Source organism: Bubalus bubalis, chromosome 1 (assembly GCF_019923935.1).
Source record: "Bubalus bubalis isolate 160015118507 breed Murrah chromosome 1, NDDB_SH_1, whole genome shotgun sequence".
In the NCBI taxonomy this organism is placed as follows: domain Eukaryota; kingdom Metazoa; phylum Chordata; class Mammalia; order Artiodactyla; family Bovidae; genus Bubalus; species Bubalus bubalis.
The window spans coordinates 127,153,744-127,175,073 of record NC_059157.1 but is presented as its reverse complement, the minus strand read 5'-3'; the positions used below and the strand labels follow the sequence as shown (position 1 = coordinate 127,175,073).

At 38.4% G+C, this 21,330-nt stretch overlaps 1 protein-coding gene across 5 annotated transcripts in view; it reads left to right on the top strand.

Moving 5' to 3' along the window:
• The window catches only part of MAP3K13 (mitogen-activated protein kinase kinase kinase 13), a 159,133-nt gene that overhangs the window by 95,705 nt on the left and 42,098 nt on the right, over positions 1–21,330 (top strand). For all 5 annotated transcript variants that reach the window (XM_006071075.4, XM_044943949.2, XM_025287153.3 and 2 more), the window contains one exon: positions 15,815–16,374. In XM_006071075.4, coding sequence (XP_006071137.1) covers positions 15,900–16,374 — 475 coding nt within the window. In that variant the 5' untranslated portion in view covers positions 15,815–15,899. The remainder of the gene's footprint in view (positions 1–15,814; positions 16,375–21,330) is intronic.

Here is a 21,330-nt window from a genome sequence, read left to right as displayed (position 1 = left end):
TTACACAACTAGCTGGACTTTGTCTTTGTCCGAGGCCTTCTAGCAAAAGTGTCAGGAAAAGTATCAGTGTCCTTAGAACACTGATAGTCGCCAAGGAGCCTGTTGGAAGGTTATTGATGTGTTCTGGTGATTCTGCCATTATTCAGGACAGCTTGGATCTTTGCCTTTAGGAATGCTTTTTGCAGATCTCAGTACTGGAATTAAGGAAAAGAAAAGCCCAACTATGTCCCCTCTTCCCCATCCCTTCCCTGTTAGCCATTTTTTCTGTTTTCTTTATGGTTATGTCTTTTCTATAAATGGATTTCATATAAATTAACTCATATACAACTTTTAGGAACACATGATTGGAAATGTACACTTGTAATGAGTTATTGAATTATCATTTCTGAAGGGAAGCAACTAAATATGTCTTTAAATTCCATCCTATAATATTAATCTTTGTATTGAGGTACTACGTACTGTTTACTATCACAAGTAGTTTATCATTCTGCATTTATTTTTCTTTCCATTAGAACTGTCTTGTACATTTATTATTTTAACACTTAGAGTAAATATTTAATATTTATTGATATCCTTCCTTGTCATCCTCATCTTGGACAGATGGGACTTACCAAGGATCCTTTCAATTCAGTTCAGTTCAGTCGCTCAGTCGTGTCTGACTCTTTGCGACCCCATGAATTGCAGCACGCCAGGCCTCCCTGTCCATCACCATCTCCCGGAGTTTACTAAAGCTCATGTCCATCAAGTCGGTGATGCCATCCAGCCATCTCATCCTCTGTCGTCCCCTTCTGCTCCTGCCCGCAATCCCTCCCAGCATCAGAGTCTTTTCCAATGAGTCAACTCTTCGCATGAGGTGGCCAAAGTATTGGAGTTTCAGCTTTAGCATCATTCCTTCCAAAGAACACCCAGGGCTGATCTCCTTTAGAATGGACTGGTTGGTTCTCCTTGCAGTCCAAGGGGGACTTTCAAGAGTCTTCTCCAACACCACAGTTCCAAAGCATCAATTCTTCAGTGCTCAGCTTTCTTCACAGTCCAACTCTCGCATCCATACATGACCACTGGAAAAACCATAGGATCCTTTAGTAGTTTGTAAATTTTAGCTATATATTGGGGGTAGAAATGGAAACTACACCAATGAATAATTAAATGATGAATTTGGATTATTCTCTAGCACATTAAATTCACATTCTGAAACAGTGATGTGAGACAGGTGAAAAATGATTAATCTCTGCCAATTTCAAATTTATATTCCTGGTAAAGCTCAAAATGTCCTATTACATATTTTCTAGAGTATCATCTTAATTGAATCATTACTTTAAAGAATTAAAACTCGAGACTTTTTTACCAGTTCATTTACTTGGTCATCAGAAATTTGCTTTTAGAAATTTTATTTTCAATTGTTATAACTGAAATCAGTGTCAATCACTCCTGGTAAATGCAATATCACAAATAATTTTAATTTTGAAAATCATTAGAAAAATTCAGTTCTTGCTAGGACTATTAAGAATATGGTGGGCTGCAACAACACTGAGATATACTTCTGAAAAATTTATTATATCTAAAAGCTGATGATTCTGTGGTACAACTTTTTCTAAGATTTAACTTTTCATACAAATTGCTTTTGTATCACTCTGAGTTTAATTAAAATGTAAATTGATGCAATGTCATTTTCATGTTTCCTCTGACTCTGTAACATATTGATCACACAGGAAACTTTTTAAGTGGTTTCATGATTTGTGTATAATTCAATATGTCTGTCTATATGTTTTATCAGTATCTTCGACTACCATAAAACCTTAAAATTATCTTTCTCATTAGGTACTTTATATAAAACCTCATATGAAAATAATGTTCTTCTTTGTCAATGTGAAATCTGAATTTCATTCCATTTCAAATCTTATGGATATCTTCTTTGCATTGTTGTAAGAGCTCTCAAAATTTCAGTACTTTAAAATTTCACCTAAAATTCTTCAAAGAATTCTAATAAATTCCTGTTAGACTTAAAAAAAAATAAAGCTCAGGACTGTTTCTGTGAGCAAAAACAATAATAAGGAGAAATTAAATTTCATGTCTCAGTTGGTAAAGAATCCATCTGCCTGCAATGCAGGAGACCCTGGTTCAATTCCTGAGTCGGGAAGATCCCCTGGAGAAGGAACAGGCTACCCACTTCAGTATTCTTGGGCTTCCCTTGTGGCTCAGCTGGTAAAGAATCCACCTGCAATGCGGGAGACCTGGGTTTGATCCCTGGGTTGGGAAGATCCCCTATGGAAGGGAAAGGCTACCCACTCCAGTATTCTGGCCTGGAGAACTCCATGGACTGTATAGTCCATGGGGGACACAAAGAGTTGGGCACAACTGAGTGATTTTCACTTTCAAATGTCTAAAGCAGTAGGATCTTTCACTAGTACAGGTTTAATTACTTTGCTATTAAAATTGAACATTGGCTCCAGAGTCTGGAGTTCTTGTGCTCTCTGGAATCTTTATCCTGGTTATCTGTACAGTCTTCTCTGAGAAGTGGTGAGAGTTGATGGTGATTCAGTAGAAACTTCTGGTCCTGTTCAGCCTGCCCTCGGTTAGCCCTCCCTGTAGTTTTCCGCCTTCACCTACAGTAGTCCTGTGATTAGGAACTTTAAGGAATGGTGATTATGAGAATAATAGCAGTAATCGCAATTTCAATTTTAAAATTCTTCACAAATGACTGTTGAAACTATTTTAAGTATTTGAAAATGAATCATTTGGCTCTTCTGAAGATTTTAGACAAATGACTATGGTCCTTTGAAAAATTGTTTTTAAATAATCTCTTTAATTTGATCCTGATGAACCATGATTAGAATGAGCTGTAGTTAAATCATTTCATTCACAGGCATTACTAAAATTTGGTAGCACACATGTTATTTTAAAGGAGATAATGGAATTCTCTGCATTTAGCAAATTCCTATGTACAAAAGGAAAACTTAATCTTTATTAATTCTCACAACAAACAAATCTGTTAATATGAGTGAATCATACGGAGAACTGCTGTCCAACTGAACATTCTGTGGTGATGGATATGTTCTATTTTGTACTATCCAGTATGGTTGTAATTCGTCACATGTGGTTACCAACCACTTGAAATGGATTAATGTACCTGAGAAGCAGAATTTTTTATTTCATTTAATTTTAATTAATTGTACATTAAATGGCCTCATATGCCTAGAAGCTACTGTTTGGATGATGCAAGTATAGAAGTTTAATATTAAAACAGAATGGAGGAAATTCTATAGAGAGTGGACATATTTTAGAATTTTCCACTTGTCTTTACTTGTTGCTAGAAATTTTTACCTTTTATCATAAATGTAGAACTTAACCTCAAGGTAAGATGTGAGTCTAATCCATATTTTTTTAGGCCTTTCTTAATTAAATATAAGCCCATTATAATATTGACAGTAGAGTGTTGAGACTAAACAAGCATGGATTTGGACTCAGCTCAGACTTAGGCTCAGGCTCTGGAATTGGAATAAAACTGGGTTCAACTACTGTCTTTACCACTTAGCAGCTGTTGGTGAGTTTTTTAGGCCCTCTGTGCCCCAATTGCTTTGTCAGCTATAGGAGTGATAATAGTTTCACAAGGGTTGATGTGAGGATTAGAGAAGTTAATATAGGAAAAGTGTTTTGAGCAGTGTTTGACAGTAATCTCAGTGTCGTGGTCCGGGCGCAAGTTGGAAAAGAATTTCCGGACATGAGACAGACTGAGAGGGAAATAAAGTTTATTAGAGTGGAAGGTGCTGTTAGAACAGTGGGCCAGCTCAAGGGAGAACTGAGGTTGAACAGGGTTCTTAGTCCACTTTTATACCCAGGGTACAAGGAGTGGGATAGGGGTCTTGCAGGTCATTTGCTGATTGCGTGAGCATGTATGCTGGGTGGGGGAAGAGTAAGGCAAATACCTTCTCCCTGTGTGGGATAGGAGGAGAGACAGGTTACACTGCTCAGGAGGACCTGAAATCCGCTAATAGTTACAACATGGGAGAGGGAAGGATGATCAGGGTCTGGTTTTTCTGTTCCTGCATTCCAAGACCCTCCTTGGTTTTATCTGCTCTTTGGTCCTTGGGTCACCACACTCAGTAAATATTAGCTGTTGTTATTAATGCATTGTTTACCAAGTTACTCAGTGTGTGTATGTGTGTTTGTGTGTGTGTATGTGTGCATGTGAAGTTCTCTCCTCCAAAAAGTAAACCGCATCATCTTATATCAGGTCCTATACTAGGTGTAAGACTATAGATAGGGAGCAAATGAAGAGGGACAAGGTACAGAGATAAATAATACTTGGATTCTACCCCACCAAATTTACAAACTAATTAGGAAGAATTATTTCTCTTTAAAAATAGAAGTCATCACCCACTGACTGCTCCCTCCAATTCTAACAATCTATAATTCTACCATCCCTAAGCAAGACTTAAAAAAGCAATGCAAAGATGGCAAAAGGACCTTTGACAACTTCTTGCCTGCCAGTTACAATCAAGACTTGCCCAGAAACCATTTGTAGGATCTACAGCCTTACTGGAAATTCCATGTACATCACTGGAAGTCTTACGGAAGCTCTTCAGTAACCCTATTATACTAAGCTGGCAATGAATAATTTCATTTTCATGTTATATAGTATAAGCATAGGGACCACCAGAGAAATCCCTATTAAATATGTTTTTATTCTCAGCATCAAATTAATAACTTGTGCTACTTGTACTTTCTCCTAGTTAGGTGATTATTAATCTTTCAATATCTATAACTGTTAAAATTACATCCAAAAGATTTTCTTTTTGCAAACTAGACAAAGCATGGAGAATTTTGAGAGTGGGTCAAAGTGGTCTTCGAACCCGGAGTCTATAAATAGTGATGTCAAATCATACAGGCTGGGCCATTGCTAATTTCTGGGCTAAGCTGCTCTATTTATATCTTTGGAAATGAATGATTCTTTTTATAAAAAAATAGCCATCCTTTGGGATAACTTTAAGTTTCTCATTTTCTATGATTATCCCTGGAATGACCAAGGACAAAACTGTTGTAAAAGATATGTGCTCATTTGATCTTTAACCATGTGGTCCATATAGTCAAAGCTATGGTTTTTCCAGTAGTCATATACTGATGTGAGAGTTGGACCATAAAGAAGGCTGAATGCCAAAGAATTGATGCTTTTGAACTGTGGTGCTAGAGAAGACTCTTGAGAGTCCCTTAGATAGCAAGGAGATCAAACCAGTCAATCCTAAAGAAAATAAACCCTGAATATTCACTGGAAGAACTGATGCTAAAGCTGAAGCTTCAATACCTTGGCCACCTGATGCAAAGACTCATTTGAAAAGACCCTGACGCTGGGGAAGATTGAAGGCAAAAGGAGAAGAGGATGACAGAGGATGAGATGGCTGGATGGCATCACTGACACAATGGATATGAGTTTGAGCAAGCTCCCAGAGATAGTGAAGGATGGGGAAGCCTACTGTGCTGCAGTTCCTGGAGGTGCAAAGAGTCAGACACAACTTAGTGACTGAAAACAACAATATTATTATTAATTATGAATATATTCTCTTACTTTAGAATAATGTTTATTAATTTAACATAAAGCAAGTATTATTTCATTTAGCCCTCATTACCACCCTGTGAGGTCGGTACTCAAGTTTTTGACTGCAGAAACTGAGACACACAAGGAACCTCCCCATGGACAGAGTCAGTATTCAAACCAGGCAGATTGAATCTCGAGCATACATTTTACTACAATATTGTTTATCACTTAAGGATTATTTTTTATGATTTTTCTACATTTGTGGGAAGCTACTATTGTACAAAGTTCTGTAGGCCTAGAGCCATAAAAAACTTTTTTAGATTTTGCCCTAGGGATGGGGCCTTCATGAAGAAAGTAAAGGCAAGCTGCCTGAAGACAGTAACATTTCCAGGAAGATGGGTGAAACAAGAGTAGAACTAGGCATTCCCTAAAAGAGAGCATGTCTTCATATGTACACAATATGACATAGGAACATGTCGATCGCTAGGGAAGAAAATTCTATAATCTCCCTTGGGAACACAGTTCTGTCGTGGTTCTCCTATGTTGTAATTGCTGTTTAAAACATAAGCAATCTTTTTCTAGAGATATTTTCTTGAATCAATAAAATTATCTCTGAATTTAATATAGTAATGTTAAAATAACTGGAGTTATATACTTTTTTTCCCAAATATTAGAACTACATAGTATTAATATTCTCCCAATTATTATAGCTACGTAGAACCTTCTCATTTTCCTTCAACCTAATTAAAACCTGGAGTGTAAAAAATAGCTGCTGCAGTTAAATCAAAGACAAAGGAAACTAAATATGAAAAAAAATTGCATGTTTGGGATTTTCCTCTTCTGTTTTCCAGCTTACTTTGCCCTTTTAACCCGTGTTTGTTTTGGGTTCTTTGTGCTTTTATTTATAATTTCAAATGAATGTGCCTCAATTTCTATGTAAATTGAGCTATACCTTCCTTATCCCCCTTTTGTCATTTTTTCACTTAAGAAAGCTTTCTTGTCTTTCTTTTGTCCTTCTTTTCACATGCCTTGATCTCACATATGTATTGAGCATATTGACATATATCTTTTCTTTCTAGTTTTTCTAGTTAAAGGTTTGAATCACTAAGAAGTCTTGAGGATTCACTGTGTGATTGTTAAATGTATTATATATGCATTATCTCATATAACATCTAATATATTCTATGAGATGAATTCTGTTGTTATCGCCACTTAAAACGAAATTTGGGGCTTAAAGAGAGAGTGAGGTCAAGTTAATGATTAATATTTGAATCTAGGTCTGTCTTCCTCCAGTGCTTTCCCTCTTAACCCTTCACAATATTGTTCTCTATATGATAAAGTACATTAAAAGTTCTGAATTGGTTGATTGGGAGAATATTAATACTATAAGAATATTAATGCAATAAGGAAACAAAAGTTGATGACTCCTATTTTGTTTTTACCTTTTCTACTAGTAAGAATCATATCAAGCTGGAAAAAGCAGAATAATCTAGATAAGAGAACTGAAACTTAAGACAGATAAAGAGACAAAGGCATATCTAATTCAATCGTGATGATTTCCAAGTTCTAAGGTCAGATGGCTTACACACTAATGCACTAAAACTCTTGCATTTAGGGAAAAAAAAACTTGCATTTAGGGTCACAAAGACAACCTTCCATAAGGAATTATCATTAGAAATTGTGAGCAAGATATTCAAGGACAAGTAGAATATAGAGGGACTTCTCTGGCTGTCCAGTGATTAAAACTCCACCCTTCCACTGCAAAGGGCATGGATTCGAGCCCTCGTCAGGGAACTAGGAACCCAGAAGTTGTATGCGTGGCTCAGCCAATAAATAAGCAGAAAACATTTTTAAAAAGCAAAGATTTGGATTGAAAATTTCTGAATAAACAATTGATTCTTGCTAAGACTAGAAATTTAGGAAAACATAGAAAAAATTTAAAAACAGCAGTGAAAACCACTGTTAATCTTTTAAACCTGCTTTCCTACTTTCTTGAAATGCTTATATAATTATTTTTATATTCATTAGTATTAAATATTTAAGGGCATATGTATCTATATCTTATTTTTAAGATATTTTAAGTGGATTTATTTTGTTATTAATTTCCTTCTTCATATGGCAAGTCAGATTTAAGTCAGAAAATGTTGATTCTATTCTGGAATAGTAACACTTAGTATATATTGTTTATCATAGATTTATGGAGGTTGTAGAGAAATCTTTCCTTTGGTCAAGAAATTTGTTTAGCGTTTGATTTTAGGTGTATTTGAAGCCTCACAAGTTGCTGGTTTTTAAATTAAGATTATAGTTTGTAACTATGTAATAAAGCATGTTTTAAAAAAAATTTATAATTCACTTATTTATTTATTCATTTTTGCCTCTACTGAGTCTTCACTGCTGCTTGGGCTTTTCTCTGGTTGTGACGAGCCAGGGCTACTGTCTAGCTGTGGTGCGCAGACTTTTCACTGTGGTAGCTTCCCTTGTTGCAGAGCATGAGTTGGAGGGCTTCAGTAGTTGTGGCTCCCAGGCTCTAGAGCACAGGCTCAAGAGTTGTGGGGCCCGGGCTTAGTTGCTCTGTGGCATGTGGGGTCTTCCTGGATCAGGGATCGAACCTCTGCCACCTGCATTGGCAGGTGGATTCTTTATCACTGAACCATCTGGGAAGCTCTATAATGAAGCATGTTTATTCATTTAAAAACTTACATTATAAGCTTATTTTAACTTTAATCATGATTGTGTTTATAGATGAAAGTGAAAGTCGCTCAGTTGTGTCTGACTCTTTTCAACCCCATGGACTATGCAGTCCATGGAATTCTCCAGGCCAGAATACTGGAGTGGGTAGCCTTTCCCTTCTCCAGGGGATCTTCCTAACCCAGGGAATCGAACCCAGGTCCCCCACATTGCAGGTGGATTCTTTACCAGCTGAGCCACAAGGGAAGCCCAAGAATACTGGAGTGAGTAGCCTATCCCTTCACCAGCGAATCTTTCAACCCAGAAATTGAACCAGGGTCTCCTACATTCCAGGCAGATTCTTTACCAACTGAGCTGTCAGGGGAAGGCCATATTCATTAAGTAATCTGTCAACATGGAGGCTGCCTTTTTGTAATTTTTATTTTTTGCTGGCTCCAGCATTGTTTAATATTATTAAACATTCATAATCTTAACCAAAAATATAAGGTGTATGGTACACACTGAATCAATATTTTTTAATGCATGATTATTGGATGAAATGTTATAAAGAAGATGGGACAAGGTAGGTCAGTGCATTTGGTCAATGTGAGGCTATTATTGTCCTTTCAGATAGGAATTTCAGTAGACGGCTCACAGTTAAGGCAGCAAGTTAGGGGTGAAGACACAATTGTAGGTCACTCTTCTGATCTGATTTTTAGATAATCTTATACTTAAAATTTTGCAGTTCCGTTAGAAAAAGCAGTTAATTTTTTTTAAGTTCAAATCAAGATCACCATGATAAACATCTGTCCCAGGAAGATTTTTTTTTTAGTTATTGCTGTGAGCAAGTAGATGCTTTTCTGGAACTCTCTTGCTTTTTCCATGATCCAGCGGATGTTGGCAATTTGATCTCTGGTTCCTCTGCCTTTTCTAAAACCAGCTTGAACATCAGGAAGTTCACGGTTCACATATTGCTGAAGCCTGGCTTGGAGAATTTTGAGTATTACTTTACTAGCGTGTGAGATGAGTGCAATTGTGTGGTAGTTTGAGCATTCTTTGGCATTGCCTTTCTTTAGGATTGGAATGAAAACTGATCTTTTCCAGTCCTGTGGCCACTGCTGAGTTTTCCAAATTTGCTGGCATATTGAGTGCAGCACTTCCACAGCATCATCTTTCAGGATTTGGAATAGCTCCACTGGAATTCCATCACCTCCACTAGCTTTGTGCGTAGTGATGCATTCTAAGGCCCACTTGACTTCACATTCCAGGATGTCTGGCTCTAGGTCAATGATCACACCATCGTGAGTATCTGGGTCGTGAAGATCTTTTTTGTACAGTTCTTCTGTGTATTCTTGCCATCTCTTCTTAATATCTTCTGCTTCTGTTAGGTCCATACCATTTCTGTCCTTTATCGAGCCCATCTTTGCATGAAATGTTCCTTTGGTATCTCTGATTTTCTTGAAGAGATCCCTAGTCTTTCCCATTCTGTTGTTTTCCTCTATTTCTTTGCATTGATCGCTGAAAAATGCAGCGATCTTCTTGCTTATCTCTTCTTGCTATTCTTTGGAACTCTGCATTCAGATGTTTATATCTTTCCTTTTCTCTTTTGCTTTTCACTTCTCTTCTTTTCACAGCTATTTGTAAGGCCTCCCCAGACAGCCATTTTGCTTTTTTGCATTTCTTTTCCATGGGGATGGTCTTGATCCCTGTCTCCTGTACAATGTCATGAACCTCATTCCATGGTTCATCAGGCACTCTATCTATCAGATCTAGGCCCTTAAATCTATTTATCACTTCCACTGTATAATCATAAGGGATTTGATTTAGGTCATAGCTGAATGGTCTAGTGGTTTTCCCTACTTTCTTCAATTTAAGTCTGAATTTGGCAATAAGGAGTTCATGGTATGAGCCACAGTCAGCTCCTGGTCTTGTTTTTGCTGACTGTATAGAGCTCTACATCATGGGAATACCAGATCACCTGATCTGCCTCTTGAGAAATTTATATGCAGGTCAGGAAGCAACAGTTAGAACTGGACATGGAACAACAGACTGGTTCCAAATAGGAAAAGGAGTACGTCAAGGCTGTATATTGTCACCCTGTTTATTTAACTTATATGCAGTACATCATGAGAAACGCTGGACTGGAAGAACACAAGCTGGAATCAAGATTGCCAGGAGAAATATCAATAACCTCAGATATGCAGATGACACCACCCTTATGGCAGAAAGTGAAGAGGAACTAAAAAGCCTCTTGATGAAAGTGAAAGCGGAGAGTGAAAAAGTTGGCTTAAAGCTCAACATTCAGAAAACGAAGATCATGGCATCCAGTCCCATCACTTCATGGGAAATAGATGGAGAAACAGTGGAAACAGTGTCAGACTTTATTTTTCTGGGCTCCAAAATCACTACAGATGGTGACTGCAGCCATGAAATTAAAAGATGCTTACTCCTTGGAAGGAAAGTTATGACCAACCTAGATAGCATATTCAAAAGCAGAGACATTACTTTGCCAACAAAGGTTCGTCTAGTCAAGGCTATGGTTTTTCCTGTGGTCATGTATGGTTGTGAGAGTTGGACTGAAGAAGGCTGAGCGCCAAAGAATTGATGCTTTTGAACTGTGGTGTGGGAGAAGACTCTTGAGAGTCCCTTGGACTGCAAGGAGATCCAACCAGTCCATTCTGAAGGAGATCAGCCCTGGGATTTCTTTGGAAGGAATGATGCTAAAGCTGAAACTCCAGTACTTTGGCCACCTCATGTGAAGGGTTGACTCATGGGAAAAGACTCTGATGCTGGGAGGGATTGGGGGCAAGAAGAGAAGGGGACGACAGAGGATGAGATAGCTGGATGGCATCACTGACTCGATGGATGTGAGTCTGAGTGAACTCCAGGAGTTGGTAATGGATAGGGAGGCCTGGCATGCTGTGATTCATGGGGTCACAAAGAGTCGGACACGACTAAGCGACTGATCTGATCTGATGAGCAAGTAACTTAATCCCAGTTTTTAAATGGCTTAATAGCATAAACTTCACTTATGCTCTAAATACTGCTATGTGAAGTAATCATTTTTGAAAAGTAACCAGAAAGTTGGGATAGCAGTATTGTGTTCATTTTAAGGCAAAACAATGCCAAATGAAGAGAAGACAGCTTGGGAAGAGCTCAATCAAAAAATCTTAGCAATCATGCCTACTTTCAAATTTTATTCAATTTTTGTCAGTTCGTTGAATTCAGTTGAATTTTATTCATTTGTGGGGCAAAAATTTCCAAAATCTTTGATTTGCTCATATTTATGCTATAAAGCTCAAAATCGGATCTATTATAAAATTATCCTCTTTAGCAACATGGAGACAATTGTATCATATAATAAAAACACAAGAACTCAAGGACCATTTGGCCACCTGACCTCTTCCTTTCCTCTTTTTCTCGGTGCCAAATTCATCTTGGCATGAAGTCAAGGTAATTTCCAGAAACTGGCAGTGCCCTGGCAAATGCACAGCTGCCCCTGTCGCCAACCCTTGCCTACTAATTTTTACACAAACCACTTCCTCCTTTTGAGGCTGAGAAGCTCACAGGGCAAGGAAGTGTGCCTGAAGGGCAGAGAGGGAGGCGCTGCCTTGTACTCCTGCAGATTCAGGAGCCCTTGTATAAGGGCAGAGGCAGCACCACCTCCCCCTACAGCCTTGCCCATAGATCTTTGTCCTGATAAGGGCACAGGCTGACCTTGCCCTCTTGCACCTCTGCTCTTCCTTATCTTTTTCCACTTGACTCTCAGTGTTTAAAATTCTTGCCTCGTTTCGTGTCATCCCCTTCTAATAAATTCTAGCTTCGACTTCTCATGAACTGAAAGATCCAGTCAGTTCCCAAGAGAGTACACGAGCCCAGTCTGGACAGAGAGGGGAACTGAGAGGACAAAGAGAGAGGCAGAGATGGTGGAGCTGCTTCTGCTCCCTTAGGTTCCACTTACCAGCTCCTTCACTGTGCAGTGGCAGTGTGTGGGTGTACATACAAACACAGGTAAAATTTAGATATTTTCATCCTCCTACACTCTTACATGTAGAGTCAGCTCTGATCGTATTTGAATATAGTCATGGTGATGATTTCTTTCCTTTTGTTCTGTGCTCCTCCATTTCTCTGCCTTTGTTGCTTGCGATTGGACATGATTTCTTGGTGAACAGAGGAAAGCCTCTGTGACTGCACATCTTTATACACATCTTGAGGTTTCCATCGCCTCTGCCTGCTCCCAGAGCAGCTGGATCACCAAAAGCTGGGTGCCCTTCACTGCTTTGTTGACACATGCAGGGTCATCTCTCTAAATGGATGTTTGTGCTTTTTCGGATGTAGCTTTAGTGCATCTGGAATAGCATTGCATTATCATCTTTTGTCATCAGTGATCATGCTATCATGACTATTTGTTTCTATTTGTCTGAATAAATAACCAGACTAGGGGAAGACCATAGGATAAGGAAAGAGAACTCATTCCAACTCTGCCACTAACTAGTTGTACTGAGCAAGCCAACAGTCTCTCTGGGATTTTATTTCATATGTGAGAAAGGTAGGTTGGACTATATTCCTTAAAGGTCCTCTTATTCTTGACCTCCTAAATATCAAACTGTATGTGATGACCATGCTAAAGTTCTCTTTTTAGACTCATTCCTAGTGCCTGTGTGAGCAGGTCCACTTCACGTGCACTACTAACCTCTTAGAAATCAGAAGAGATGGGAGTTCTCTGGTGGTCTAGTGGTTGGGATTTGGCACTTCCAGTGCTGTGGCCCAGGTTCAGTCCTGGTTGGAGAATTGAGATCCCACAAGGTGCAAGGTGTGGCCAAAAAAAAAAAAAGAAGAAATGAGAAGAGGTTACAATTCAAAACAAACTCATGTCTTTCTAACTTTTTGTATATGAGCTAATTTCAGTGTGATGTCATCAAGGAGAAGAAACTCAGAATAGAAGTGGACAAAATGGAAATTTACCAGGAGTTGATATAAAATTCTGCAGTTGAGTCCAAAGGACACTTTGCACAAATAGGTGTTTGGCTGAAATTCACATATACATTTGGGTATTTGCATTATCAACTGATGTGAGCCAACAGCATAATGTATGCCCTATGCTGTAAAGGATAACCATGAATCCCAATGGCAAAGACAGATTGGAAGCAACTGCTCAGACAGTGGCCAGGTCAGATAGCATGAAGTCAGAGATCCTGAAAGATATCAAGCAGAGCAAGGTCAGAGGGACCAAAGGCAAAAGACAGCTGAAGGTCATGGCAGAAGATCAGCAAGAATGCAAAATGAAGGGATCAGTAATGTCAGAGCCTAGAGAGGAACACAAAAGGAAGGAAATGGGGAGCATGGGGCTGGGGGTCAACTCAGCAAACAGCTGTTTCTATAATGAAGGGCTCCAGCTTTTCTTTTTCTTTCTTTCTTTCCCCAACCTTATATTCCCAGGTAGCTTCCCAGCCCTTAAATTTCTCCACGCCCTGGAATTTGTCTCACTTAACCTAACTTTGTCCTGTTAAAGTTATCTCTCTGATTTCTTTAAAGGGAAGAATTGTCTGTATTGTTTCATGAGCTTTCAGAGCCGTATGTGAAGGAGTTACTTTTATTGCACACCGCTGTCCAACATCAGCTGGCTCTTTCATTATTTCTGGCTGACCAGCTCTCCCACACATGCCCTGGTCGCTTTTTCTCTGCCTTTGCTCACACTCTTATTCTTTCTTAACTTCCTTTCCTCTGTCAGTGTCAAACACATCTTCCTTACATTCTCATGTCCCCATTCTTACTCCCTGTAAACCAGAATGTGGCATGAATGTCATGGGGGTGAGAGTGGGCAGGAGGTAATTCCCTCGGTGTAATTATTAACTCCTTAAGTAGCATTAGTCACTTAGCTGTGTCCAACTCTTTGTTATTCCATGAGCTATATACAGCCCACCAGGCTCCTCTATCCCTGGAATTCTCCAGGCAAGAATACTGGAGTCGGTAGCCATTCCCTTCTCCAGGGGATCTTCCCGACACAGTCCATGGGTTCGCAAAGAGTCAGATACAACTGAAGCAACTTAGCACACATGCATGACTCGAATAGGATTTAAGTTAAACTGTGTTGGGGCTTCCCTGGTGTCTCAGATGGTAAAATATTTGCCTGCAATGCAGGAGACCAAGATTCAATCCTTGGGTTGGGAAGATCCCCTGCAAAAGGGAATGGCAACCCACTTCAGTATTCTTGCCTGGAGAATTCCATGGACAGAAGAGCCTGGCGGGTCTATAGTCCATGGGGTCACAAAGAGTCAGACATGACTGAGCGAATAACACTTTGAACTTTTGAAAGAAAGTAAACTATGAAAGAAAGAAATTATGTCTTACAGAGACCACATGGTACAGTAGAGAGTTTGGGATTAGGTCCTGGCTCTGTGACCTTTAGTATATACCTCTCTCTAGGCCTTAGTGTTCTTCTGGAAAAGACAGGAATAACGATTCCATGCTCTGGCTTCCTTACACAGGCAATCAAGTGTTTAGGTCAAGGTCACAGGAAATAGCATTTTTTAACCTGTAAAGTACTCTAACAGAATGAAGGGTTATCATAACAGGTGCCTTGTTATAAAGAATTCAAGGAAATCTGAGAATCTGAATTCTTAGATTGTAATTCTTGCTCTACCACTTACTCAGTATGTAGCCTTAGAAGTTTCTTACTTCTCTAAAATGAAAATGACACCATCACAAAGATAATGTTGCTGGTGCTGGCTTGTATACCAGTTTGTAAGAGCCAGTTGTCAAATATTTAGTAACTGCAGGCAGGTTGTTAAGCTATTGTTACGAGCCTGAAACCTGACTTGGTGGGAGTATTTATACCAGGGAAATTAGCAAATACTGCTTATCAGATTATTGGGGTTTTATCCTAGAGAGTACATGGCTCAGACAACAGACATTTACTTCTGACAGTTTTGGGAGCTGAGACAACCAAGACTGAGGCACTTGCACGTTCCGTAGTCTGGTGAGGGCCCGCTTCCTGCTTCATAAACAGCCGCCTTCTCACTATGTTCTCACGTGGCAGCGGAAGCAAGGGAGTTCTCTAGGGTCTTTTTCACAAGGCAGTAACCCCATTCACGAAGGCTCCACTGTCAGGACCTAATCACCTCCCAAAGGCCCCCCGCCAAACAGCATCACAGATGAGTTTCACCGTGTAAGTGGAGTGAGGGGAAGACATTCACCCTATAGAAGTGTATTGATACAGAATGCTTAGAATATCTTGAAAAACACAACATAAATCCCTCCCAAATCTAACCACCTAGAATTAACAGCTATTAATTCTTTGCATATATCCTTCCAGTCTTTTTTTCTTATACATGTGTTTGTGTATCTTTTTAAATAATAAAAATTTTAAATGGCATATGTTGTATATATTGTTCTAACCTATTTTTTATATTAATATGTCATGAACATTTTCTCATGTTAGTAAGTACTCTTCTACAACATGATTTTTAACTGCTGCACAGTATTCCATTACATGGATCAACACCACTGTTTAACCAATCCCCTTTGCTTCAGCGTTTTTACTGTTATAATCAGAAGTGTAGTAGTGTGACTGACTAAAGACAGGGTGATCTCACGTCCTCCTCCTGTTCTCCCCAGGTTCTGACGCCCCCTCTTACATCGGAACTCTACTGTAATGATCCTCTGAGTGTCATCTCAGGACCTCGGGCACACTCATGGCACGATGGCCAACCCTCAGGAGCACCTGAGCTGCTCCTCTTCTCCACGTTTGCCTTTGAGTGAAAACAAAACTTTCAATGGACTACAAGATGACCTCGCACCTATGGGGAGCCACGCTTCCCCCAAGCTTCTTAAGGACCAGCAGGAAAAGGGCATGGTGCAAACTGAGCTAGCTGAGGGCACGAACAGCCCCATCACCACAACAGTGTTGACAAGCATAAGTGAGGATTCCAGGGACCAGTTTGAGAACAGCGTTCTTCAGCTAAGGGAACAAGATGAATCGGAGATGGCCATGTCTCATGGGAACAGCAACACTGTGGATGGAGAGGGCACAAGTGGAACTGAAGACATCAAGATTCAGTTCAGCAGGTCGGGCAGCGGCAGTGGTGGGTTTCTTGAAGGACTATTTGGATGCTTAAGGCCTGTATGGAATATCATTGGGAAGGCATATTCCACTGATTACAAATTGCAGCAGCAAGGTAAGCAAGATACTTCCTGTGTCAACATCCCACCACCATTAACTGGGAAACCTTGATAAACTAAAGACCTAGAGCCAGAAGAATACACTAGGTCAGTCTCCTGTAGACCTTCTGAATGGAGCAGAGTGACATACAGTTGGTCTTTTTTGGTTGAAGCCCATCTTTTGTGGTTATCCAGTGATGTCTGGAGTAGAGTATATATAAGACAATCCATGACATTGTGAGGAAGAAAATGTTAGAGCTCCTGTTCCTTTTAACTCAGCATTTTAAATTTCTATTCTCATGTATGTTTTCACGTGTATATTTAGTATTTTAATAAAGTTGTACAGATACATAATTTGTAAATAAATCACATAGTAGGCACATATTCCAAATTTTTTATTAACAGTTTTTTACAGTCAAAAGTTTGATGGTCACTGGACTAATTCAAAACCAGACAGAAATGGCATGGTATTGCCTCCGAAGATTGCAGGACTATCTTAGTTAATAGCGAAAATGAATATTTTAAATTTTATAGTCAAGCTCAAAAAACTCACATTTTGAGAAAAGAACAAAATATCTAACCATTCTTGAGAAACATTATTATTTCTAGGTCCCACAGCTTTTTAAAAAGTAAAATTTTAACTCCCATCATTGTATAACATGTATATTCATATATTCCAATTCTAGCCTTACTCTTTTTGAAGTAAAAAGAACACATGGCCCTAGTGTTCTTTATAACTTTATTTATATTCTTGAAACAGTTTTTCCTGAGAATAAAAGTAAGATATATATATAAAATTTTGAACCTGCAAGTAAGTTCGCCCAAAAAAGTTAAAATAATCTATGATTCCCCAATCTGAAAATAACCAATCTAAGTGTTTTGGCACATATATTATGTTAGCCTATATATCTGTGTGTATGTATGCTTTTAAAAAGTCATACTGTTCTGTAACTCCTTTTTATTTCATATTGTGAACCCTTCCCATACCATGAAATATACTTTTCAGCATCATTTTTAATGTCTCCATAATATTAAATTGTGTGAACATGTACAATTTAGTACTTGTAATTAAGTTATCCTCTGTGTTTTTCCCTTTGGATGAGAACTCAGGGTTTACTCTTTTAACAATGTTCAAATATAACATAAGCTTTGTTAATTATATTTATCAAATTGTACATTACATACCCTTGATCTTATAACTGGAAGTTTGAACCTTTTGACTGCCTTCATCCAATTCCCCCTCTCCCACTCTCCACCTCTGGTAACCATAATACTGATCTCTCTTTCTGTGAGTTTGTTTCTTTTTGAAGTATAATTGACCTACAGCACTATATTAGTTCCTGCTACACATCATAGTGATTTGACACCTGGCAACCCACTTCAGTGTTCTTGCCTGGAAAATTCCATGTACAGAGGCATCTGGCTGGCTACAGTCCATGGGGGCTCGAAGAGTCAGACATAGCTGAGCACACATGCACTGTGTGTTTCAGAATGATCACCATGGCAGGTCTAGCTACTGTCTGTCACCACACAGAGAGATTGCATAATTGTTGACTGTATTCCCCACACTGTACATTTCACGCCTATGACTCATTTATTTTGCCCTAAAAGTTTGTACCTCTTAATCTCCCTCACCTATTACTCCCTCACCCCTTCTTCCTTCCCTGTGACAACCACCTGTTTGTTCTCTGTATCCATGGCTCTGTTTCTATTTTGCTGTTTGCTCATTTGTTTCGCTTTTTAGATTATGCATTTAAGTGAAATCATATAGTATTTGTCTTTCTCCATCTGACTTATTTCACTTGGCATGGGGCCCTCTAGGTCTATCCATGTTGTCACAGATGGCAAGATTTCATTCTTTTTTATGGCTGAGTAATATTCTGTTGTGTGTGTGTGTGTTTATATATATACACCACATCTTTTTTTATCTGTTCATCTACTCATGGACACTTTGATTGCTTCCAAATCTTGGATATTGTAAATAATGTTGCAATTAATGTAAGGGTGCATGTATCTTTTCTAAAGAGTGGGGTATTTGAGGGGTTTGTTTTTTAATTTTTAATACAATTTTTAAAGGATGCTTTCCATTTACAGTTATTACAGAATATTGATCATATTCACCATATTGTACATTACATCCTTGAGCCTATCTTATACCCAGAAGTTTGTACCTCCTATTCTTGCACCCCTATAGTGCCCCTCCTTCTCTCTCCACTGGTAGGCCCTGGTTTGTTCACTATATCTGTGAGTCTGCTTCTTTTTAGTTATATTCATTTGTTTTTTGTATTTTTTAAAGTCCAAAATATATGTGATATCATATAGTATTTGTCTTACCCTATCTGACATATTTCACTTTAGCATAACATCCTCCATGTCCATCCATGTTGCTGCATATGGCATAATTTTGTTCTTTTTATGGCTGAGTAGTATTCCATTGTGTCGTATATGTATGTGTGTGTGTATGTATATATATGTCAAGTTGTATGGACTATTTGTATATAATGGATGTTAATCCTTTAACAGGCATATTTGCAAATATTTTCTCCCATTCAGTAGGTTGTCTTTTTGTTTTGTCAATGGTTTGGCTTTGCTCTGTGAAAGCTTTTAGGTTTAATTAGGTCCCACTTGTTTATTTTTGCTTTTATTTCCTTTACTTTAGGGTCCAAAAAAAAAATATTGCTGCAGTTTATGCCAAAGAGTGTTCTGCATGGGATTGCATTCCTCTAGGAATTTTATAGTCTCTGGTCTTACATTTAGGTCTCTAAAGAGTGTTTTTGTTTTCTTTAGATAAATATCCAGGAGTGGAGTTGTTGGGTCATATGGTAATTCTATATATAGTTCTATTTTTAGTATTTTGAGGTATCTCCATACTGTTTTCCATAATGGCTGCACCAATTTGCATTCCCATCGACAGTACACAAAGGCTCCCTTTTCTCTACTTCTGGCCAACCCTTGATGATTAGTGATGTTGAGCATCTTTTCATGTGCCTGTTGGCCATTTATATGTCTTCTTTGGATAAATATCTATTCAGCTATCTATTTATCCTCTGCCCATTTTTTAATCAGGTTTTCTTTTTTATGTTGTTTTGAGTTCTTTGTACATTTTGGATATTAACCCCTTATCAGAATAGTGTTTACAAATATGATCTTCCATTCAGCAGGCTGCCATTTCATTTTATTGTTTCCTTCACTGTGTAAAAGCTTTTTAGTCTGATACAGTCCCATTTGCTTATTTTTGCTTTTGTTGCTCTTGCCTGAGAAGACAGATTCAAAAAAATATTGCTAAGATTGATGTGAAAGAATGTACTGCCAGTGTTTTCTTCCAGAACTTTTATGGTTTCATAGATCTTACATTTAGGTCTTTCATCCGTGTAGCTGTCCAATTTTCCCAACACCATTTATTGAAGAGGCTGTCTCTTCCTCCATTGTATATTCTTGCCTCCGTTCTTGTAGACTAATTGCCCATACAAGTCTGGTTTCATTTCTGGGCTCTCTGTGCTGTCCCATTGATATCTGTGCCAGTACTATACTGCTTTGATTACTATAGCTTTGTCTGACAGTTAGAAATCAGGGAGCATGATACCTCCAGCTTTGTTCTTCTTTCTCAAGATAATTTTGGATATTGGGTATATTTTGTGTTTCCTTACAAATTTTAGGATTATTTGTTCTAGTGCTATGAAGAATCCATGGATATTTTGACAGGACTTGCACTGAATCTCTAGACTTCCTTGGGTAGTATGGTCATTTTAACATTATTAATTCTTCCAGTTCGTGAGCATGGTATATCTTTCCCTCTGTGTGTGTTGTCTTCGATTTCTTTCATCAATGTCTTACTGTTTTCAGAGTACATGTCTTTTACCTCCTCAGATGTATTCCTAATGTTTTATTTGTTTTGATGCAGTTGTAATTGCATCAAACTGTTTTCTTTATTTCCTTCTCTGATTGTTGATTTTTAGTGTATAGAAATGTAACATATTTCAGTATATTAATTTTGTATCCTGAAACTTTTCCAAATTCATTGGTAAATTCCACTGCAATCTTCTCATTTGACAGTTTGTTTACTATTTTCAGTGGTTATAAGCCAGGCTGCAATGAATATAGCATTGAAACATATACATCACCATATGTAAAATTAGATAGCCAGTTGAAATTTACTGTATGATGCAGGGAGTTCAAATCTGGTGCTCTGTGACAACATAAATGCGTGAGATGAGGTGGGAGATGGGAGGGAGATCCAAGAGGGAGGGACATATGTATACTTGTGGCTGATTCATGCTGATATATGGCAGAAACCAACACAGTATTGTAAAGCAATTATCCTCCAATTAAAAATGAAAAAAAAATTAAGTCTACAAATAACAAATGCTAAGAGGGTGTGGAGAAAGGGAACTCTCCTACACAGTTGGTGGGAATATAAATTGGTACAGCCACTGTGGAAAGCAGTATGGAGGGTCCTCAAGAAACTAAAAATAGAATTACCGTATAACCCAGCAGTTCTACTCCTGGGCAAAACTATAATTTGAAAACATACATGCACCCCTGTGTTCATAGCAGCACTATTCACAATAGCCAAGACACGGTAACAACCTAAGTGTCCATCAACAGAATAATGGGTAAAGATGTGGCACATATATACCGTGGAATACTACTCAGTCATTAAAAAAATGAAATAATGCCAATGCAGTATTCCTCAGTCATAAAAAAGAACAAAACACCATGTGCAGCAGCATGGATGCAAGTAGAGATTATTATGCTAAGTGAAGTCGGAAAGCGAAAGACAAATACCATACGATATCACCTTTATGTGGAATCTAAAATATGGCATAAATGACCCTATCTGCAAAACAGAAACAGACTCACAGACACAGAGAACAGACTGTGGTTGCCAAGGAGGGGGTTGTAGGGAGGGGTGAACTGGAAATGTGGGGTTAGTAGATGTAAACTATGACATATATCAATAGAATGGATAGCAA